The sequence below is a fragment of the Equus caballus genome, chromosome 1, assembly GCF_041296265.1.
Source record: "Equus caballus isolate H_3958 breed thoroughbred chromosome 1, TB-T2T, whole genome shotgun sequence".
In the NCBI taxonomy this organism is placed as follows: domain Eukaryota; kingdom Metazoa; phylum Chordata; class Mammalia; order Perissodactyla; family Equidae; genus Equus; species Equus caballus.
In genome coordinates, this window is record NC_091684.1 from 174,254,450 (window position 1) to 174,274,122 (window position 19,673).

General features: G+C 56.0%; 2 protein-coding genes across 8 annotated transcripts; both read right to left on the minus strand.

Annotated features, from left to right (window-relative positions):
- Positions 1–1,639: 1,639 nt before the first annotated feature.
- On the minus strand, positions 1,640–10,061 carry SLC22A17 (solute carrier family 22 member 17). 6 transcript variants are annotated; one of them, XM_023622417.2, is made up of 10 exons: positions 7,792–10,061; positions 7,098–7,607; positions 6,901–7,004; positions 4,654–4,808; positions 3,889–4,054; positions 3,557–3,702; positions 3,286–3,391; positions 2,909–3,126; positions 2,425–2,536; positions 1,640–2,274 (listed from the first exon to the last, which is right to left on the minus strand). In XM_023622417.2, exons 2-10 carry the CDS (start codon positions 7,503–7,505, stop codon positions 1,986–1,988), a joined length of 1,704 nt encoding a protein of 567 aa, XP_023478185.1. In that variant the 5' UTR covers positions 7,506–7,607; positions 7,792–10,061; the 3' UTR covers positions 1,640–1,985. The 6 variants fall into 6 exon arrangements, with proteins under 6 accessions (XP_023478185.1, XP_023478169.1, XP_070097183.1 ...); XM_023622401.2 differs by having other exon boundaries at positions 2,855–3,126; positions 7,792–9,839; XM_070241082.1 differs by having other exon boundaries at positions 7,098–7,604; positions 7,792–9,036.
- Positions 10,062–11,359: 1,298 nt separating this feature from the next.
- On the minus strand, positions 11,360–19,662 carry EFS (embryonal Fyn-associated substrate). Of its 2 annotated transcripts, XM_070241037.1 has the most exons (7): positions 18,813–19,233; positions 18,460–18,570; positions 15,325–15,603; positions 15,021–15,161; positions 14,203–14,925; positions 13,958–14,047; positions 11,360–12,353 (listed from the first exon to the last, which is right to left on the minus strand). In XM_070241037.1, exons 1-7 carry the CDS (start codon positions 18,828–18,830, stop codon positions 11,919–11,921), a joined length of 1,797 nt encoding a protein of 598 aa, XP_070097138.1. In that variant the 5' UTR covers positions 18,831–19,233; the 3' UTR covers positions 11,360–11,918. The 2 variants fall into 2 exon arrangements, with proteins under 2 accessions (XP_070097138.1, XP_023478200.1); XM_023622432.2 differs by lacking the exon at positions 18,460–18,570 and having other exon boundaries at positions 18,813–19,662.
- Positions 19,663–19,673: the final 11 nt, after the last annotated feature.

A 19,673-nucleotide genomic window follows, 5' to 3' on the forward strand; every position in this document is an offset into this window, starting at 1 on the left:
AGTACATAGTTGTATATTCTTCGTTGTGGGTCCTTCTAGTTGTGGCATGCGGGATGCTGCCTCAGCGTGGCTTGACGAGCAGTGCCATGTCCGCGCCCAGGATTTGAACCAACGAAACACTGGGCTGCCTGCAGCGGAGTGCGCGAACTTAACCACTCGGCCATGGGGCCAGCCCCAAGACTTTGATTTCCCTAAGAATCCCTCTCTCCAGGACCACCTCACCCTTTCCTACCTCCAGGCCTCTGCTCTCCCGATGCCCTTTGAGTTGAGAGCGCTGTACCTGTGTCCTAGGACCTTGCTTGGGGGCTTCCAGCCTCTCTCAGAGAGGTCTTATGTCCTGGATGCAGCCTTTTGGTGCTCCAAACCACCGACCTCTCTTCTTCCTCAATATTGCTAGTGTTAGATGGATTTTAAGCTTTTTGAAGGATGGCCTGTGCCCTAAATATCCAGGATGGTGCTGGTCTGTAAATTGGACACAGTAAACATAAGCTGAAAGAATGAACAAATATTAACAACTTTTTGAAGCTCTATCGTGTCAGGCTTTGGTGCTTCAAAGTTGAGTAAGACAAAATTCCTGCTCTCAAGGAGCTTACCATCTAGTGGGGAGTTTAAGAGGTACTTACAATACATTATCTTGTTTAATCCTCATAGCAACCGTTGAAGGAAGCTGAAGCTTAAGAAATTTGCACAAAGTGGTAAAGCCAAGCCAGAGCTATTCTGAGAGGCAGGCCCTGGCACTGAGGTGGAAGTCCTAGTCCCCTGCTGCCACCTCCCGGGGTGCCTAGAGACTCACGCCTCGCTTCCAAGGCTAGTGCTCAAAGATGGGAAGGAGTTGAAAAGGTGGCCACAGTGTGTATCAATGAAGAGCTCCAGTTCCAGGATCTAATCATATCCCAGCTCTGTTTCTCATTAACGGTAACCTTGGGCAAGTTACTGAGTCTCTCTGAGCATCAGTTTTCTCATCTGTAAAAGAAGAGCACTGTAGTGGGTGTCCATTGCTTTTACCTGCACAACATCCAGTCTAACTTCTGCTCACAGCACTCGGGTGGTGGTCTCCCTCTCCCCAGTTGTCAGTTATACGGGTGAGGGTGGCGTGTTACTCAAGCTAGCCAGTCGCTTGCTCTCTGGAAATGAATCTTCAGTGGGGTGACCCAAAGATTGAATCCCACTGGAGTTATTCAACCAGGTGAAGCCTGGACAAAAATATTACTAGTTCCTACTCCCTGGAGTAGGGGCCTCTCTGGTTCCTGATCTTTTATGACTAGTTCTGCTTCTGTCTCCATTCAGTGAGCCCCCCACCACAACCTGCCCCATCATATCCCTCTAACAAATTCCCTTTTTGCTTAAGTTCATTAGAGTCAGTTTTTATTGTCTGCAACAACAAAAAACTTTAATTGATCCAAACACCTACCTTGCGGTCTTGTAAGGATTAATGGTTAAATGGAGTTTGTGAGGTGCCTAGCCAGTCCTAACAGCATAGCGAGCAGTCAGGAAGGGGTGGTAATTGGAAGTTAACACGCAGTGGGAGATGGGGGGGCAGGGCACAGGGACGGGGAGGGAGATAGTTATTGGTTTTGGTTCCACTGAGAAAAACTTTCCCCCAAGAGACAAGTACAACAGAAGGGAGGGAAGTCCAGGCTATGGTATGCTCATTTATTCAAAATGTCTTTATTGAAACAGAATGATAGAGCAAGAAAGAATGAGGTCTGGGAGGATGTCTTTGGGCACAGGATGGAGCCCAGACCTAGTGGTTACAATGTGGAGCTCTCTCCCTGTCCCCTGACTCTTGCCAAGGACATGAACACAAAGCAGTAGGGAGGAGATGGGGGTGGGGACAGTCCTCTGAGCTCTCCTTGATGGCTGGCATGAGGTGTCTCTGAGCCTTCTGGGCAGCCCTGCCTTCCCCAGTCCTCCTGATCTCCTTGCCAGGGCCTTATGCCACTTTTCTGTACAGGCCAGCCTCCTGCCAGGTGCTCAGAGGCCACTCAGAGGGCAGGGTTGGGGGTAGCAAGCAGCGGGACGTGGTCACAGCGGTTAGGGGGTGGCTGCCGCAGCAGAGAAGGCCGGCGGCACAGCTCTCCATCCCGGAGCACCTCGGGCAGGAGCTTGCGCTTGGTCTCCGGCAGAAGCATGATGCTGAGGATGCAGAGGAGGGCACAGGCTGCCAGCACCACATGCTGCAGGAAGGCTCCGTGGCCCATGTGGAGACGCTGGGCTGGGCCACTCAGTCCTCCAAGTGCCCCTAGTGCCATGATCAGGCCCAGGCCTCGGCCCCTGGGGGAGATGTAGGAGGCACTCAGCCTTGAGCTGTGGGCCTCACCCCAAACCTTCTCCAGCAGCCTTCCCTCCTTTATCCCTCAGGCCTTGTCCTCAGCAGAAGGCCTGGAGGCCTGGCCTTGCCCCTGGCAGCACCCCTGCTCTCACCGGACAGTGGTAGGGATGACTTCAGCAGCAAGGAGGGTGCTAAGGATGCCGGCAGCTTGGGAGGAGAAGAGGCCGAGAACAGAGAAAGTGGTGATGGTGGCCTCATTCAGATCTGGAGGACCAAGAGGGAGGATGTGAATGGAGGTGGGGAGATCATGCTTGGCCTAGTCCCTGGCGTCATCCCCTTGCCTCTCTGATCCTAAGGCTCTAACGGGTGGGCTCTGGGCATTCACTAATTGGTTAGGAGAACAGACAGGGTTGTGTGGCCTGGGGAGGGTTGTGTGGCCAGGGTGAAAGACCTGGGCAGGGTCTAGTCTTGTCTTGGGAGGCCTGTGCCAGGATCAGTGGCTGGGCCTGTCTGAGGCACCTCTGCTGGGGTTTGTCTTGGGAGGCCTGTGCCAGGATCAGTGGCTGGGCCTGTCTGAGGCACCTCTGCTGGGGTTCCTTTGCTGAGCCCACACTGTGGAGAAGGGAGGATGCTCACAATCCCACAGGCCCAGCAGGACCAGGGACGCGATGCCAGTGAGGGTCATTGAGAGAAGCAGGATGCCCCGGCGGCCAAATCGGTCCACGGTGACCCCCAGGAAGACGCAGGCCAGGGCTGCTGTGCCGCTGGCCAGCAGGGAGCACAGGTAGAAGTCCGATGGGCTCCCTCCTCCTCCCACAGGCTGGTAGCAGTGGCGAATGGCATGGGCAATAAAGCTATGAGAAGGGGTGGGAAAGCAAAGGATAGTGTCTGAATCCCCATCAGCAGCATTCCACAGCCCTGGCTGCTTCTGCATGGGTCCTCAGACCTTCTCCACCCAGCCAGCCCCCATCCCAGCTACTGGCCTGGCCCTTGGCTCAGACACCCAGGCTCACTTGGTGAAGCCCAGGATAAGCAGATTTTTCCAGATGTTGCGGTAGTTGAGAAGGGAAGCGAAGGAAAAGGAGGATGTTCCAGGGAGAGGGCAGGTGTTCTCCAGGTCTTTGGGAGAGAGAGAGGGGCTGTTAGAAGAAACAGCTGAGAACCCAGAGTCTTCCCATATCGGTGGTAGGGACCCTGGGAGAAGGTGGCACAGCTACAATCATGCAGAGGGCACTGTCATGTGTGCACGTGAGGTTATCACCTGTAGGGACCTCTGTCTCTTACCCTGCAGGGCCTCCTGGGCCTCCTCTCCCAGCATCTGCCCATGGGGCCGGTTCCGCTCAGCCAGGATTCTCAGCACGGATTGGGCCTCCTCAATCTGTCGCTTCACTATTAGCCACCGCGCGGACTCCAGAAACAGACCAGGCCAGCTGGGGATGGGATGGCGGGGTGCACTGTGAGGCCTGACCCAGGGATGGGAAACTCCCATCTCTGAGGGGTTGGGGCTGGGGCAGGCCTGGATGAGGGGCAGTGGAGAAGAGGAGGGGTTTCCAGGCTAGAGATAGGCTGGAGGTAGAGATGGGAATGGCCAGACAACAGGTGGAGGTGATACTGACCCATAAAACAGGAAGAGGATGCAGGGAGCGGTGATCATTCGCTGCAGAAATCGCCAGTCCTTAGAGACAAGGGCCAGGCCCAGGAACAGGAAGTGTCCCCCCACCCCCACCAACTCCCCTGCCAGGGCCACCCGAAGCCTCTGGGTTGGGTCGCACAGCTCCAGGCCTAGAGATACAGCAGGGACAGGGAAGAGAGGCCAGGGAAGAAGGAGGCATGGGAGGGAAGAGGAGAGAGGGAGGGAGGAGGACAGAGAGCGAGGTCAGACCCTGCGTGGAGGCTGCAGCCATCACCTCCCACAGACTAACCTCTGAAAGGCAAAGAGTGGAGAGACTGTTTAGTCCTTCTCCTCTCCTGCTCAAACCTGGGAGGGCTCGAGGTTCAGAGTCCCTGGTGGGTGTTCCACATTCCCAGTTTACAGGTCCTTTCACATCAGACCTCTTATTTGATCTTTATATCAACCCTTGTTCAAGCTCTTGACAAGCTAGTCAGGATTTCTTTTTTTAAATAAGGCTCTATTCCCTGACAGCAGTAAGTCCAGGGCAATGAAGGCCTTAAAGATTGCGGGGCGAGAGGGCTGTGGAGAGAAGCAAGATCCCAAGGTCCTTCAAAGGCCTGAGCAGAAAGACAGCTGAGATTCTGGACAGCTGAAATTTGGGGCTGAGGAAGGGACTAAGGGGACCCTAGGGGGCAGTAAGAATGGCCTGAGGATGCAGACAGGCAGGCATGAACCCCAAGAGAAGGACCTCTGGGAGGGTGCCACTCACGCATCAGGTAGACACCAAGGTCAACGCCGGCAAGCAGAAAGCCCAGGAGGAATCGGAGGGCCATGACACCTGTGGAGGAGCCTGCAGCAGCCCCTCCTACTCCACAGGGGCCCACCAGCCCCAAGGTCAGCAGCACGATCCCACGACGGCCAAACCTGGAATAAGGAAGGGCCTCTGGTCATCCAGACTCCCTGAGGGAGGAGTTGCTGGGTGGGGCCCAGTTGCTCACTTCAAAGCTGGAGGTATGAGGATGAGGCCCTGGGAGCAAGTATTGGACTGAGGCTAGAGAGGATGGGAAAGGCGGGGAACCTTTCTCATCTAGTTATGATGTCTAGTTGCTGGGCACTGGGGCGTAGCTATGGTTCTGTGGGGGTAGAACCACTGATTCTTGGGACTGGGGCTATTGGTCAGGGATGAGGGCATTTCTGCATGGAAGAGAGACCAACATCAGAGGGGATGAGATATTGCTTAGGGGACTAGGAGCCACTGATCCTTTGGGATAGAGCTATTGGTCAGTGGGGATGGACCTTGTCTTGCTCAGACTGGTCATAGGAGATGGGGTCATTGATATATGGGGTTGGATCTATCAATCTTAGGGGACTGAGTAATTGATTTTGGGGGATGAGGCTATTGTTCCTTGGAGTTGGGGTATGGGTCTATTAATCCATAAGGATGGTCAGTGGGGCTGGGGCCACTGGCCAGAAGATGGAGCCACTGATCCATGGGAATGGAGCTATTAATCCATTAATCCACAGGGTAGGACTATTGATCAGTGGGGAGGATCACTAATCTTTGAAGATTGGACAACTGATCTTTGGGGTTGGACCATTGATTTATGGGGTGAGGATCTTAGTCCATGTGGGCTATTGGTCAGTGGGGTTGAATCTATTAATCCATGGGGATAATCAGTAGGAATGGGGTCACAGACCAGGAGAGATGAGACTATTGGTCAGTGATGATGGTCACTGACTATGAGTGGGGACAAGGCTACTGATCCTTGGATGCCAGGCTATTGATCTTTGGGGATAAGACCACTGATATATAGGGATAAAAACTGGGGTCACTGGTCATTGGGAAGGGGGCACTGATCCCTGAGAGTGAAGCTACTGACCCAATGGAGTTGGGTTGTTTTTCCATGAGGATGAGCTTATTGGTTAATGAGGCTAAGGTTCCTGAATTTAGGGGACTGAATTATTGGTCTTTGGGGATGAGGCTATTATTCCATAGGAATGATGCTACTGTTTGGTGGAAATGAGGCTATTGATGCATGAGGATGGGCTATTGACCTGTGGATTTAGAATCAGTTGCCCACAGGGGTGTGTGACTACTGGGTGTGAGGATAGGTATTGATTTCAAGGAACTGGATTATTGAATGTTGGGTTGCCTTTGATCCATGGGAGTTGAGCTATTAAGCCATTTGGATGGGACTGTAGATCAGTGGAGATGAGTCTAATAATCCATGGGGATGGTCAGTGGAGATGGAGCACCTGGTCAGATGGTGTTGAGACTCAGAGGAGATGGGAGTTTTGATCCCTGGGGAGAGCTACTGGTTGGTGAGGATGGACCGTTGATCTTTGAGGTGAGGCCACTGATTCATGGAAGTGGGGCTTTTGATCTGACAGGATCTGAGAGCACTGAAGATCCATGAGGATGGGACTATTAATCTCTAGGAGGGTGCTGTTGTGGTCATTGATCCATGCAGGTTGGACTGTTGACCCATGAGGGTGGAATCATTTGTCTGTAGAGTTAAACCATTGGTCAGTGGGAGTGGGACTGTGATATTTATGAATTAACATAATGATCTTTAGGAATTAGGCCACTGAGATGGAGCTAAGGGTCCATGTGGATGGGGCTATTAGTGGGGATGAGTCTGTTAATCTATGAAGATGGTGAGGGAGGTGGTTAGCGGTGATAGGGACAATAAAGGAGGAGTTAGAACTTTTGATCTGTGGAGACAGGGTTTTTGGTCAGCAGGAGTGGGGCTACTGTCTTTGGAGATGAGGCCCTTGATCATGTATATGGGGGTGGAGTTACTCCCCTGCGCAGAAGAGGTTTGGAAGGAGTATTTCCTGATGGGGAGTGAAGTTGAGATGGAGGTGGGGCTGCATATCACTGAACAGAAGAAGTCCAGAGAAGACTGCAGAGTCCAGCGAATCCTCTTCTGCCTCTTGCAAACGCCAGCTGCCTGGGCTAGACTCCTTAGCACCCCCTCCTCTCTATTCGCCCTGTCCCCACGGCAGCCCTCACCTGTCCGCCGGGTAGCCCAGGAATAGGTAGCCGGAGGCAAAGCCCAAGATGAAGAGGATCTGCTCCAGGATCACCTGCCAGCCCAGGTCACAAACCAGATCCCACTGGGGATGTGAGAGGGATGGAGTGGGTGTGAGGCCCGGCGCTCGTAGCTCTTGGCCCGCCCCCAGACCCGGGGCCCCACCAGGCCGCCTCACCTGGCCGATGGCGTTGGTGGTGAGCACGGGCAGGCCGTTATAGTCCCAGTCCTTGAGGCAATGGTTGAAGTCCGGCGGGGCGAAGCCGCTGCACGAGGGGTCCGTACTGGTGGCGACGCGGCTGGCCGCGCTGGCTGCTAGGGCCGCGCTGGCGACGCTGACGCCGCTGGCGTTGGGGGGCTGCTCCCAGCCAGAGGCATTGGGGGCAAAGCCCCCGTAGTGGCAGTGCAGTGGGGGCGCCAGCGTGAAGATGGGGTCCGAGGCCATGCCCAGCGCCACGAAGAGCACAGGCAGACAGCAGAGGCCGAGCTGCAGCTGCTGGCCGCCGCCCAGCGCCCCCACCTGGGCGAGCAGCGCCTCAAAGCTGAGGGGGCCGGGGGGCACGGCCAGCGACAGGCTGCTGCCCATCCCGTCGCCGCCCGCGTCGCCCTCCCCCTCCCGCTCGCGTTCGCGCTCCCGCTCACCCTGCAGCTGCTCCGTGGGCACCGCATCTCCGAGGGTCCCGACCTGCTGTGGGGGTGGGGGGGGGTGGCAGGAGATGGTTGAAGCGGAGAAAACCGCAAAGCGAGGCAAGAGGGCGGGTGCGAGCGCGGGGAAGGCAGTCAGCGGCGCGGATACGCGGGAGGAGAGGGCCAGGCGCTTGGCGTGGGTGAGGGGAGACGATGGCGTAGCCCCCCAGGGCGCCGGCACTTACTCCGTTGGGGCTGGAGGTGATCTCTACGGTGCTGTCGACTTTGCTGCCGCCCCCGCCATTGGGCTCGGGGGTCCCGGTGGCCACCCGGGGAGCCAGCTTGCCGACCGCAGGGGCCCCGCCGGCCCGCACCGAAAGGATGCGCTGTCCTCTGGCCCAGTGGCGCGCCCAGTGCCAGATACAGAGGCCGGAGAGACCCCGCTTCGCAGCTCTGCAGCCAGGGGCGCCTCCTTCGTCTCTGCGATCTCTGCGCTGCTTTCCCCTCCCCTTCCTCCAGACTCTCCTCCCCTTCCCACGTCAGCAGAACCTTGGGTCCAGACTCTTCGTCAGAGAGAGGAAGGGGGGCCAGGGCCCAGGCGAGGAGGGGATGGGGCTCTGTCTCTGTTCCCTGGGTCTGCGGGTCATTGCAGTAAAAAGGGGAAAAAAGCTGAAGGATAGTAGCTGGCCCAGGCAGATGCCAGAGAGTCCTTCTTTGCTTCCAATTCTTCTTCTTCATTCGTTCATCCATCCATCCATTCCTTCACTCACCAGTAAAATTTATTAGGCTCTACTATGTGCCTGGCCTTGTGCTAGGCTTTGGGGCTAACAGGATGGACAAGACCCACTTTGGAGGAGCTTACTGGGGAGAGGACATGTATACTAGCAATTACAGTACAGGGAATGCATATGGAGGACCAGGTGGGGCACTGGACTCAGCCCTGGCCTCAGTCCTCAACCAGACCACTTCTCTGGGTTCCACCACCCCCACCCTGGTTGAGTTGCTATCATTTCCCAGCAGCGTTTCGCACTGTTGACCACCTCTTCCTCTAGACACTTTCTCTCTTGGCTCCTCTGCCCCATACTTCCCTGGTTTTCTTTGTCTTGCTCCTCTTTTCTCCATTGCAAGTTCATCCTCCTCTTCCTCACTATCATCCAGTGTCTGCAGTCCTCCGAGACTTGGTCCTATGCCCTCCTCTCATCTCATACTGCTCTCCCCACCTTGGATCTCATCAATGCCCATGGCTTCAGTCACCCCTAGTATCAACAATGCAAACCAACCAAAACCTGATTCCCAGATTGACATCTCCAGCTCCCATCTCTCTTCTGAGCCCCAGACCCATGAAGCCACGTCTTATTTGACCTCCTGTCTTGGATGACTCACAGGGACTCAAACCCAATACGGCCAAGACCATGCTCACGCTCTTCCCTCCTGTAACCTGCTTGTCTTCTAGTGCTTCTTTCCTCAGCGAGTGGCACCCTCGTCATCCAGTGGGGGCCAGATGCTCAGGTGACAGCCCTTAGAGCACCCTCTGCCTTACCCCCATGTCAAATCCTTTACAAAATCCTCTCTATTTTACTTCCTATACAGTTCTCAGATAGTCTGCTTCTCTCCATCTCTACCACCATTAGTCAAGCTACCTGTTACACAGACTGCTTTAGCCTCTGAATTTCCAACTGGTGTTCTGCATTGGCTTTGTCTCCATCCCCTGCCCCCATCTGTTATTTATAGTGCAGATGGAGTGATCTTTTCAAAATGCAGATCTGTTGATGTCCCTTTCCTACTTAACAGCCTTCAATGGCTTCTCCTCATCGTCAAGGCAAATACTAATATCCTCCGTACCTTGTACATGGTCCCATGCTCTCTGCAGCTCCATCCCACTTCTCTCTCCACTCTCTGCACTCCAGTCACACTGGTCTTTGAGTTTTTCTGATGCCACAGGGCCCTTGCACAAGCTGGTCTTTATGCCTAGGCTTCTCCTCTCCTTTTAGTCAAGTCCTCCTCATCCTTCAGCTGTCAGCCAAAGCATATTTGCCTCAGAGAAGCCTTCCCTAACTCCTAGAATTGCCAATTAAAGTGTGATTGACAGACCAGCAGCACCCATATCACCTGGGAGCTTGTTAGAAATGCAGGCTCTTGAATCATCATCTGTTTTTACCAGATCCCTAGGTATATGTACATTAAAGTTAGAGACATATTTCTCTAAGAGATTTGATACCTTATAGGGACTTTATTCTCTAATCTCAGGTGAGGGCTGGAAAGGAGTGTCCTGACAGTCTCAGACAGGAAATCCATTCCCTCTTCTCTCTACCAGCCTCACTGCTAATTCGTCTCCTCTGTTCTGAAGTTTTCCAAATACGGGAAACTCTTCTAATGCATTAAGCAGCCTCCCATCACTTCCCCTACCCCACATCATTTCAGCATCTCTTCAGGATTTACTTTGGTGCTGTCACAGCCATAGTCCTGGGGGATTTATTTGTCTGTGTCCTTGTGTCTATCCAGGAGTTATAATTCCTTAGCTGTATGTGGTGTTGGGCTGTCGTATGTCCTTATTAGGGCCTCACAACAGCTCTGAGACCACGATGATCATCCTCACGTTACAGATGGAACTGGGACTGAGGGACTGACAGGATGCACCTGTGGACACATAGCTACTTGGAAGATCTGGGACTTGCACTGTGACCTGTGACTCTAATTCCAGGCTGACTTCTTGAAATTCTTTTTGGAAGATGATGGAGGATGGCCCCTGTTGTAAGTCTTCAACATACAGGGTGAATTTTGGTGACTTCAGAATCTGGAAATGAGTTTTCTTTTGAGAGTGAAATAAGAAAGAAAGAACCAAAATGGAGGAGGCAAGTGCATAGTGGGTGCCATGAGACTAAGATCCTGACTAGTTTGGGGTGCCTCCAATCCAGTCAATGGGCCAAGGTATCATCTTAGGAAAACACAACTGAAGAAAAAGGACCTGTGGCTTGGGCTTTTTCCCCTGTGGTGAGTGGCTGGAGTGATCCCCCATCCAGGCCATGGCTCATCAAGTTCACCAGAGCCCTGAGGACTATGGACTCCAACGCATTGCATTCCCCTGTCCCTCCACTCCTCTAAAAGATAGTGTCCAGAAGGACGGCCAGCAGGAGGCCCAGGAAGGGGTGTTTAAGGACTGGACTCTCGGGGTTAACCTAAAGGGGAGGGTGCCCTGGCTGGCCCGCAGCCCTCTCCCGTTGGCCAGAGCTGTCCTGTGGTGCAAAGGGGAGGATGGGCCTTTAGCAGGGGGGACCTCTTCAGGATGGCACCTTTCAAGGCTCATGTGGCCACCCTCTCCACATGTGCACCTCTCTAATGACATCACCTGACAATGAGGTCTTGGAGGAAAGGCCCGCCAGTCAGTAATCAGTGTCAGCCTTCCTGGAATGCTAGTTCTCAGGCCCTTCCTGTTTCTGTCACCCTCGGGGTCTTGGCTCAGCTATCAGCCCCCAACCATCCTGGCTAAAGTCTCCTTCAGTGGCCTCTACCTCATCTAGTTAGCCCTTCACATCACCCTCTATTTCCCATTGCTAGCAAGTGTCAAATCTGTGGCAGATTCTTTATTTACTTATTTTAATTGACTTGTTTATATCCATCCCATCCCCACGATGCACCTTCAGACCTGTGCCTGGCACGTCATGGGAGCTGAAAACGCGCTGAAAGAACAGTTGTTGAAGAAACAGCAAAATTTCCCCAAAAACCCTACAGGCATCCTGCCTACAGCATGTGTCCCATTGGGCTGAGGGGCATGAGGCCCGCCCCATCCAGGCTCCCAAGAAGCAGAGGCAGGGAGCCAGACAGCCGAGTTTATTGACGTGCGTGCCCAGTGCCCGAGGGCCAGCTCTCTCCCGCCCCTGGCCTCTCCCAGACCTTCACATTCTGGGCAGTCAATGCCCTGCCCTTGCGCTCAGCTGACAATGAGGCACTGATGTTCTAGAGCCAAGAAACAGGACAAGAAACGGCCCCGCGTGGCCCCAGGTTTCAGCCACCTGATTCTCTTTGGGGCCAAGCTTCCAGAGGTGGGTGGCAGTGCAGTGACCAAGAACCTCTACCCCAGGCTGAGGGAGGGGGAGAGTCCAGTTCCTCCCTGCCCTGGAGGGCCGGGCACCTGCCCCTGACAATGCAGGGAATAACATTAAATATAAATAATTTATACAAAATGGCTCGTACAAAAAGCTGCGGGGTAGAGGGAGGAGCCGCCCCGGGTGAGGGACTGAGATGACTGGAAACGGCGGAGAGGGAAAGAAGACCTCCACCACTCCCTGTCCCTAAAATAGAGCCCCCCAGCCAGCCCAGGCCTGGAGGGGAGCTCTGGCAGGCAGGGAAGGGGCAGAGTGGGGCCAAGGGGCCCTCAGGGGGCCAGACTGGTGAGCAGGGTGGTGAATTGCAGGGCCCGCCCTGCCAGCTCTGCCACACACTGTGCCATCTCTTGGGCCGGGGGGCCTGAAGGGTAGCCCAAGGCAGCCCCCTTGACGGCCAGCACGGTGGCCTGCAATGCCTGGCCCAGTGCTGTTCCTGCAGCCCCGACCTGTGCTCGCAGTGGGGCGGAGGCCGCCAGCCGGCCCAGGGTGTCCCCAACAAACACCAGGCGGTGAGCGGCCACCACCACCCGCTTGCTGTGGGGCACGAAGAGGTGTGGGGGCTGGTTGGCCTGGATGCTGGCCATCAGGGCCGCCACGGCCGCCTGGAGGGCTGAGTAGTGGCTCTGGCATTGCCCTGCGTAGAAATGCAGTAGCTGGAGGTCTCTGGCGGGCAGGAGCAGCGGTTCCCCTGGGGACAGGGCCTCCTGAGGGCGAGAGGGGCGGTCAGTGGGGACACTCTCATTACTGTCACTTCTGCTCTGGCTTCCTCTCTCCTTCCCTCCCTCTGTTTCTCATCCTGAGTGCAGCCTCTATAGCTCCTAACTCTGCCATCGGAAAATTTGATTCCCATAGCGAGCGGCAGGAAAGTGCCCAGAGTTGATGTCAGACAAATCTGCATTCAAATAACCTCAAACAAGTCTCTGAACTTCTTTGTTTCCTTATCACCAAAATGGGGAATCCGGTACTGCACTGCCTGATACAGTCACGTGCTGGATAATGGCGTCTTGGTCAACGATGGACCGCACAATGGGCCTGCCGTAAGATGAGCAACAGAGCCTCGGTGTGTAGTAGGCCGTCCCATCTCGTTTTGGGTAAGTGCACGCTAGGATGTTCGCACAACGAGGAAACCACCTAACCGTGAGTTCCTTGAATGTGTCCCGTTGTTAAGCGACACATGACTGTATCAACGTTATTCGAACCACATGTGTAATTTTTAAATTTTCTAGTAGCCACGTTAAGAAAAGTAAAAAGAAACTAGTATATTTTTTCTAACTCCAAATATTAAAAATGTTGTCATTTTGGGGCTGGCCCCGTGGCCGAGTAGTTAAGTTCGCGCACTCTCCTTTGGCGGCCAAGGGTTTCGCGGGTTCGGATCCTGGGCACAGACATGGCACTGCTCATCAGGCCATGTTGAGGCAGTGTCTCACGTGCCACAACTAGAAGGACCCACAACTAAAATATACAACTACGTACTAGGGGGATTTGGGGAGAAAAAGCAATTAAAAAAAATTTCTTTTAAAGTAAAATGTAATTCAATATGAAAATGGAGATTTTCTTTTCATACTAAGTTTGCAAAATCTAGTGTGCATTTTATATTTACAGCGCATTTCAATTCAGACTAGCCAAGTTTTGGGTGCTCAACAGCCACAGGTGGCTCGTGGCTAACACAGTGGATGGTACAGTCCTGGGAGCTGCCTCCTGAGGCTGCAGTGAAGATTAACGGACACAGTATATAGAAAGAACAGATCATGGCACACTGTAAGCCCTGTACGAGGACTATGATTATGATCAGTGTTGACCCATTACAGGGTCCAGCCCTCGGGACATACCCGATAAATGGTAGCTACTGTGCTTAGGACCACTCTGGACAGAGCTGTGGAGCCTGCCTCACTTTCCTGAGGCCCAGAGAGATTAACAGGTGGCTCCTGAGCCCTGGCTTCTTAGTGGTGGAGCTGGGATTAGGGGCCAGGTCTCTTAGGAGCCCAGGAATTTACAGTTGGAAGGAGCCTCAGCAGTCACCAGCCCAGCTCTGACCCACAGTCCAGAAATTCTGCTCCTTGGCTGCTTTGTTTCCTGACTTCTCTCCAACACATTCTTTCCCCTCTTTCTGAATTCCTGATACCTTTTCTAAGTTCCAGCTCCTTCCTGTTGACTAGTAACTCCTCTCTACCCCACTCCTCCCCTTTCACAAACTCTCCTCCCACCCTAATCTATTTCCCTTGAGGGTTCAGTGAAGAATACGCCTCCCTCCAAGGTGCTGTTCCCCCTCCCCTGCGCCCCTTCTCCGGCACCAGCCCTGCAGGCTTACCTGCTGTTCTGGCGGCGCCCCCTCCAGCAGTTCGGGATCCCCCGTGATGGCCTTATCCAGGGGCCTGGATCCCTGAGCTTTATCCATGCCCTGCAGGAGGGGATCAGGGCCTCAGCACAGAAGTCTTCCAGCCCCTCCCTGCCCCGCCCCTTCCCCAGGTCTCTTCCACCATCAGAGTCCCAGGCCCTTGACTCCAGGTCTGTGAGAGCCCCGGTGCAGGCCAGAGGGCTCAGGAGGCAGCTCACCTTCAGGTGGACGTAGTCGTACTCCTCGGCCAGCGGGATGCCCTCATACTCATTGTGCTGTCCTGCTGGGTCGTCCTCCACCTCCTCGCCCTCTGGATCCCCCTCCACCTTGGGGCCCCCGAAGCCAGACAGGCGGGGCGGGGGTGGGGGCAGAGGCCGGTCCTGGATGCTGCCCTTCCGGCCTGGAGCAGGCGAGGGAGCCGGGGAAGGGCTGGGGGCCTCAGGGACAGGCAGGGCAGGCAGAGGGCGGCGGGACAGACTCTCAGCTGAGGGCAAACGCGGCCTGTGTGGGGTTGGGGGGCTTCTGGCCAGAAGCAGGGCCAGAGTGTCCTGGTCATTGGAGGCTGAGGCTCCTGGGGGCTCTGGAGAAGGGGGTGTCTCTGGCCCCAGCAGCGGCACGTCGTAGATGCCCTCGTCAGTGCCCCCCCCTTCCCCGTCTGCTAGCAGTCCCTCAGGCGCTTCGTACAGGTTGAGCAAGGCCGATGCCCGTTTCAAGTTGGAGGGGGCGGCGTAGAGGGGGGGCCCTGGTTCCCGGCCCCCCTCCCACTCCAGATCCGGCTCCAGCTCTGACGGGGGCTTCGGGGCCAGAGGCACGTCATAGGGAGCTTCGTCCTCTCCGGGGGGCCGCAGGGCAACCAGCGCCACAGGGCGGGAAAAGGAGGCGGGGGAGTCATAGGGGCCGCTGGTGGGAGCTCGGAGGGCAGCGGGGGGCACGTCGTAGACCTGGAGAGGGAGCAGTTCGTCACCCTCAGGCTCAGCAAGGGGCCCCCTGACAGCCTCTGTTCCCTGCCCGATGCACACAGACCTCCGGCCCTCACCTCCAAGGCGTCTCCAGGGGCAGCCAGTTGGGTCCCATTGCCTCTGGGGACCTTGTAGATGGGGTCAGGGGAGGGCGGGCAGGGTCCAGCTGGAGGTCCTAAGGTAGGACAGGGCCGAGCTGGGGGTGGTACCACATACACCTGGGGTATCAAGACAGGTGGGTGGGTCAGGAGTGGGCACCAGGGACAGATGACGTGTGCCTCAAAGGAGCTTAGCCACCTTCCAACCCCCTCCCTGCAGTCAGGGAAGAGCTGCGGTCTCAGGGCTCTCCCGGCTTGGGGGCGAGAGGGCTCCAGGTCTCACCTCCTGGTCCTCGTTGCTGTGCTCTGGGGCTGGAGATGGTGAGCCAGGCTGGGCTGGGGGTACCTGGGAGATGCCGGGCTTGGGTGCTGGGCCAGCAGGAAGGAGCTTCACTCTGTTGGCGGGCACGATGCCCTGCTGGCCATGCAGGGAGCACAGGCACCAGCCGTCCAGCCCGCCAGCGCCCTCCCTCTGCAGCACCCGTAGAACGTCCCCTCGACGGAAGGACAGCTCCTGGGGGGACTCGGCAGTGTTGTCATAGAGCGCCCGGGCCAGCTGGGCCTGGTGGGTGAGGTGGGAGCAGGGAAAGGGGTCTTCACACACAGATCAGGTCAGGTCACCCCCTGCTCAAAACACTTCAGAGCTCCCCATTTCCCTCAAGCTAAAAATCTGACCTCCTGACTCAGCTCTTTGTGACTGGGCCCTGCCTCATCTCCAGCTTCTTCCCCTGCACTCTCCCTCTTCTTTTCTGTTCCTTGAACTAGGCAAGCTCTTTCCTACCTCAGGGCTTTTGCACCTTCTGTTTTCTTTACCCAGAATGCTTTTCCCCTGACTGGCCCTTATTCATCCTTCAGTTCTGCTTAAGTTTCCCCTTCTCAAAAAGTTCTTTTCTGCAGTCTTCTCCCCAGCCCATTCTGTGTCTGTCTCCACCCACTGTTTCCTTTATAATATTTTACACTATTTGCCTATTTACTTTTTTATTATCCATTTTGTCCCTGACACTAAGCCCTGTGAGAACAGGGACTGCTGTGTTCCTAGCCCTGCCATAGGGCCTGACTTGGAATCAGTCCCCAATAAACCTACATTGAAAGAACTTCCTCCAAAGCCTCATGAACACAAGGCAGCCCTGCTAAGGTCTCCCACAGAATCTCCTTTACGTTCTCGCTTCCCAGGGAGCATCCCCCACAAGCAAAAGGTTAGATCAAGCAGCTGCAGAGACCCCTCATCCTGAGAGACGGGGAGAAGGCCAGCCCGGACAGTGCCCAGGCCGAGGGAAGAAAACAGAAGCCAAAGCAACTGTTTTGTTCTCAGTCTGAGCAAATAAGGTTCTACCGGAAGAAGTTGAGTTTACCATGGAGAAGAGAAAAGTGTATATGCCTCTGTGTGTGTGGGTGTGTGTATGGAGCGGGGCTGGCGGACCAACCAAGAGCATTTACCAGCCTGTTTCCAGTCCTGTCTGGTGGGGACATCTAAGCTTTTACTTTCAAGAGTCATACGCTCAGGTAATAAGTGACAGGTACAAGCAAAGAATATGTATCCAGACACCTTGCAAATCGTTGCACTCATCACCTCATCTCATTTAATCCTCACGACCACCTTAGGAGTGAGGAGCCGTCCTTCTCCCCATTTGGAAAGGAAACTGACCAGAGAGGTTAGTACTTTGCTCAACAACACACAGCTGGAGCAGCGTGATTTCTACCTGCGGCTGTCGGATTCCGAGCCCGCCCTCTCCCTCACTCCTCAACTGCTTCTCCACAATCACCAACACAAGGACCTACTTTCTTCTTATCATAGTAACAGAGCTTCAGTCTAGAGGGTCTATGACTCAATCATGACTCAAGCGCATGTGCAGTCTTCATTAAACCCAAGCTCCCTTCACAGGGCTCTGGTCTCACGAGGTCCTTTGGTAGAATCGAGCTTAAACCACTCACAATATCAAAATCTACTCTGCCTCAGTTGTGTCTGTTAATGACTGCCCCTGGCAGCAGGACCTCGGGCAGTGGTGACGGAGAGCAGGAAGGCAGGCAGTACTGTGCAGGTGGCCTTGTGGGCTGACTAATTCAGCAGACATCTCAAGCTAAAGGTCTCGGGCAGGCTGGGTTTGGCCTGCAGGCCCTGGTGGCCACGTGTCGTGTTGCCCTCAGGCGAGAGGCTGTCCGGCCCTTCATGACTGGGTGACTTTAACAACAAACAGACTTCTCCTCTTGCCTGATTCCAAACTCACCAAACCATTTTCTGATTATATTTTGGCTTCTAAAGGATATTGCCCCACAGAAAGAAAACCTGCTAACCAGATGATGCCCATTCCTGGCTAGCTCGGCACCTTGCTTTCTAACTGTAGATTCTAAGCGTTCTGGGTCTGTTCTGCGGTAGACACACGTGGGGTGGGTTTGAGTCCTGGCTCTGCCTCTTTCTAAGTCTCACGGGATCATTCTGAGGACTGGATGAGATAATGTGTCAAACAATAAGGACAACGAGGACGAGGACAAAGCTTAGGGCCAGTAAGCGCTCAATAAATATTGGCTGTTATTAGGATCCTGAGTCTAATTACCATAAATACCTCTCCACACCCACCCTCTGGGTAAAAAGGAAAATCGAACTCCTGGGACTACAAAGCTGACCGGCCCGGCTTCGGAGCCAGCATCTTTCCGTCAGAGCGCCCCCACTATTTTCAGGACCTCTCCTGGCTCCGAGCTAGGGTCTTCTCACCATCACATAGTTTGAGGAACTAAAAGGAGTTCGGTCTGAGAAGGAGTGGAACTCGAACTCATCCTCAAGGGGTACGGGAGGATGTCAGGAGCTACGCTTCTCTTTCCAGCCTCACAATCCTCCTTCCCAGAATACCCTTTAGAGGGGCCAGAAAGCAAGAGGCAGCCTCGCCTTTCCTGGGAAAGGGTGGAAGGGGGCCAGGATTGCTTGGATTCAGGCTACAAGGAGTGCAGGGCAGAAAGCAGAGGTGGGGCTGTGGAGAGCTCCTCCCTGAGTTAGGTTTGAATTCTGTCCAATGGGGCCAAAGCTGTGCAGCTCACGATGTCAGAACCCAGGCCAGAGCTGCTGTTAGACTGATGGATGTTGGGTGTGGCCATCCCTGCTCTACCCCCTCCTCAGGGGCCCAGCTGACTTGTGAGGGAGTGGCTGCCTTGATTGGGGTGGCAGTGGGCCACAGGCTCTCCGGGAGGCCTCCTCCCACTGTCCCATCTTGCCAGCTGTCTCCTCCCTTTGTCCCCAGTCCCCGGAAAGTGGCCAGAGGCTGGCTGACATCACCTCCCCTCCTCCCTCTATATTCTCTTTCTCCCTGTCTGATCTCCCTCCTGCTCTATTTCCCCCTTTTCCTCCATCCTTCCTCTAGAGAAGGGCCTCTCCCATTTCCCTGGAGCCACCTCTGTTCTTTCAGCTCCCTCCCAACCTTTTACTTGCCTCCCAATCACAAGCCCCTGCCAACCACCAGTGGCCATCTGTTCCCGCCCATAAAAGAGCAGACAGGACTCGGGCTGGTCTCGCCCCCTCCCCTCCATCCAGGGGCAGCCTCTAGAAAGAAAAAGAGGAGAATGGAGAGGGGGGCAGAGAAGGGGGAGCCCAGACCCAGAAGGAGCTAGGGGTGAGGAGTGGGAGGGAGAAGGGGAACAGAAGTGAGAGGCGGGGGACACGGGCTCCTGGAGAAGAAAGGGACCAAGGAGAGAGACAAAGAGAAGGCGGAATAAAAGTGACAGGAGTGCAGGGCAGGCTGTGGAGGTCTCTGCCCGGCAGCCTCCTCTCCCTGTGGGACTCACCGACGTGGCTACCGCCATGGCCTTGGCCTCGCGCGCGGCCTGCTCCGGGCCAGGCTCGGTTTCGCTGACTTCAGCAGCCGCTGCCCCGCACCATGGAGGCGGCCCCCGGCTGCGGCGCCTGAGTCGTGGCCTCCGCGGAGGTTGGAGGAGGAGAAAGAAAACCCACAAAACTCCCCAAATGGGAGGCAGCTTGGCCGGGCAGGAGGAGGAGCGGGGCGGGCCGGGGCGTCGCTGCGGGACCTCATCCAAGGGCGCGCGCTCTACTGTCCCCGCGGCCTCCCGAGGGCCGCAGGGTTGGCCAGGCCCGGGGGGCTGGCTGCCCTAGGCCGCGGGGGAACCCCGGGTCCGCATGGGCCGAGAGCCCCCTTCCAGGGCCGGGGCCGGCGAGGCGGCGGGGGCTGGGGCTGCGCTCGAAGTCTCTGGAGGCCGCTCAGGGCGGCCCCGAGGGCAGGGAGAAGCCGCCGGGGCGGTTGGGCCGGACGAGCGAGTTCAGGGCCCACCCCTCCACCAGGGGGCCGCGCCGGCGAGCGGTGCTCCCAGGGCTGTGGTCGGGGCCCCGGGCGCCACGGCGGCCCCGCTGCGAGGGGGGCAGGGAGGGAGGGGGAGCGAGAACTGCGACGCTCGTCCCTCTTCAGACTCGCCCAAGTTGGCGAAGGAAGCCGGGCTGGCGCCAGAAGCCCCCGAGAGCGCGGCCGCTGGGCTGGGCTGCCCGGGGGGCTGCTTTCGGTCCGGACGCTCGCAGCCGCGGCGGAGAGGGGTTGCGCTCTCACGCACTCGCCCGCGGCCCGCCCGGGGGTCCCGGGGCCCCGCGACGGCGCCTCGCAAGTCGCACGCGGCCCGGCTCGAAGGGGCGGGACGGCC

Bases quoted from the DNA above. Each gene is read 5' to 3' on its own strand.
- EFS (XM_070241037.1), bottom strand. The intron at 15,604-18,459 runs GCAAGTAAAAGG...CTCACCCACCAG, and splicing joins CAGGGGCTTGTGATTGGGAG to GCCCAGCTGGCCCGGGCGCT. The intron at 14,926-15,020 runs GTGAGGGCCGGA...CTCCCTCTCCAG, and splicing joins CCCCTGGAGACGCCTTGGAG to GTCTACGACGTGCCCCCCGC.
- SLC22A17 (XM_023622401.2), bottom strand. From the start codon at position 7,505: ATGGGCAGCAGCCTGTCGCTGGCCGTGCCCCCCGGCCCCCTCAGCTTT. The intron at 4,055-4,653 runs GTGAGTGGCACC...CTGTATCTCTAG, and splicing joins CCTTGGTGTCTACCTGATGC to GCCTGGAGCTGTGCGACCCA. The intron at 3,127-3,285 runs GTGAGCCTGGGT...CCCTTCTCATAG, and splicing joins CTTATCCTGGGCTTCACCAA to CTTTATTGCCCATGCCATTC.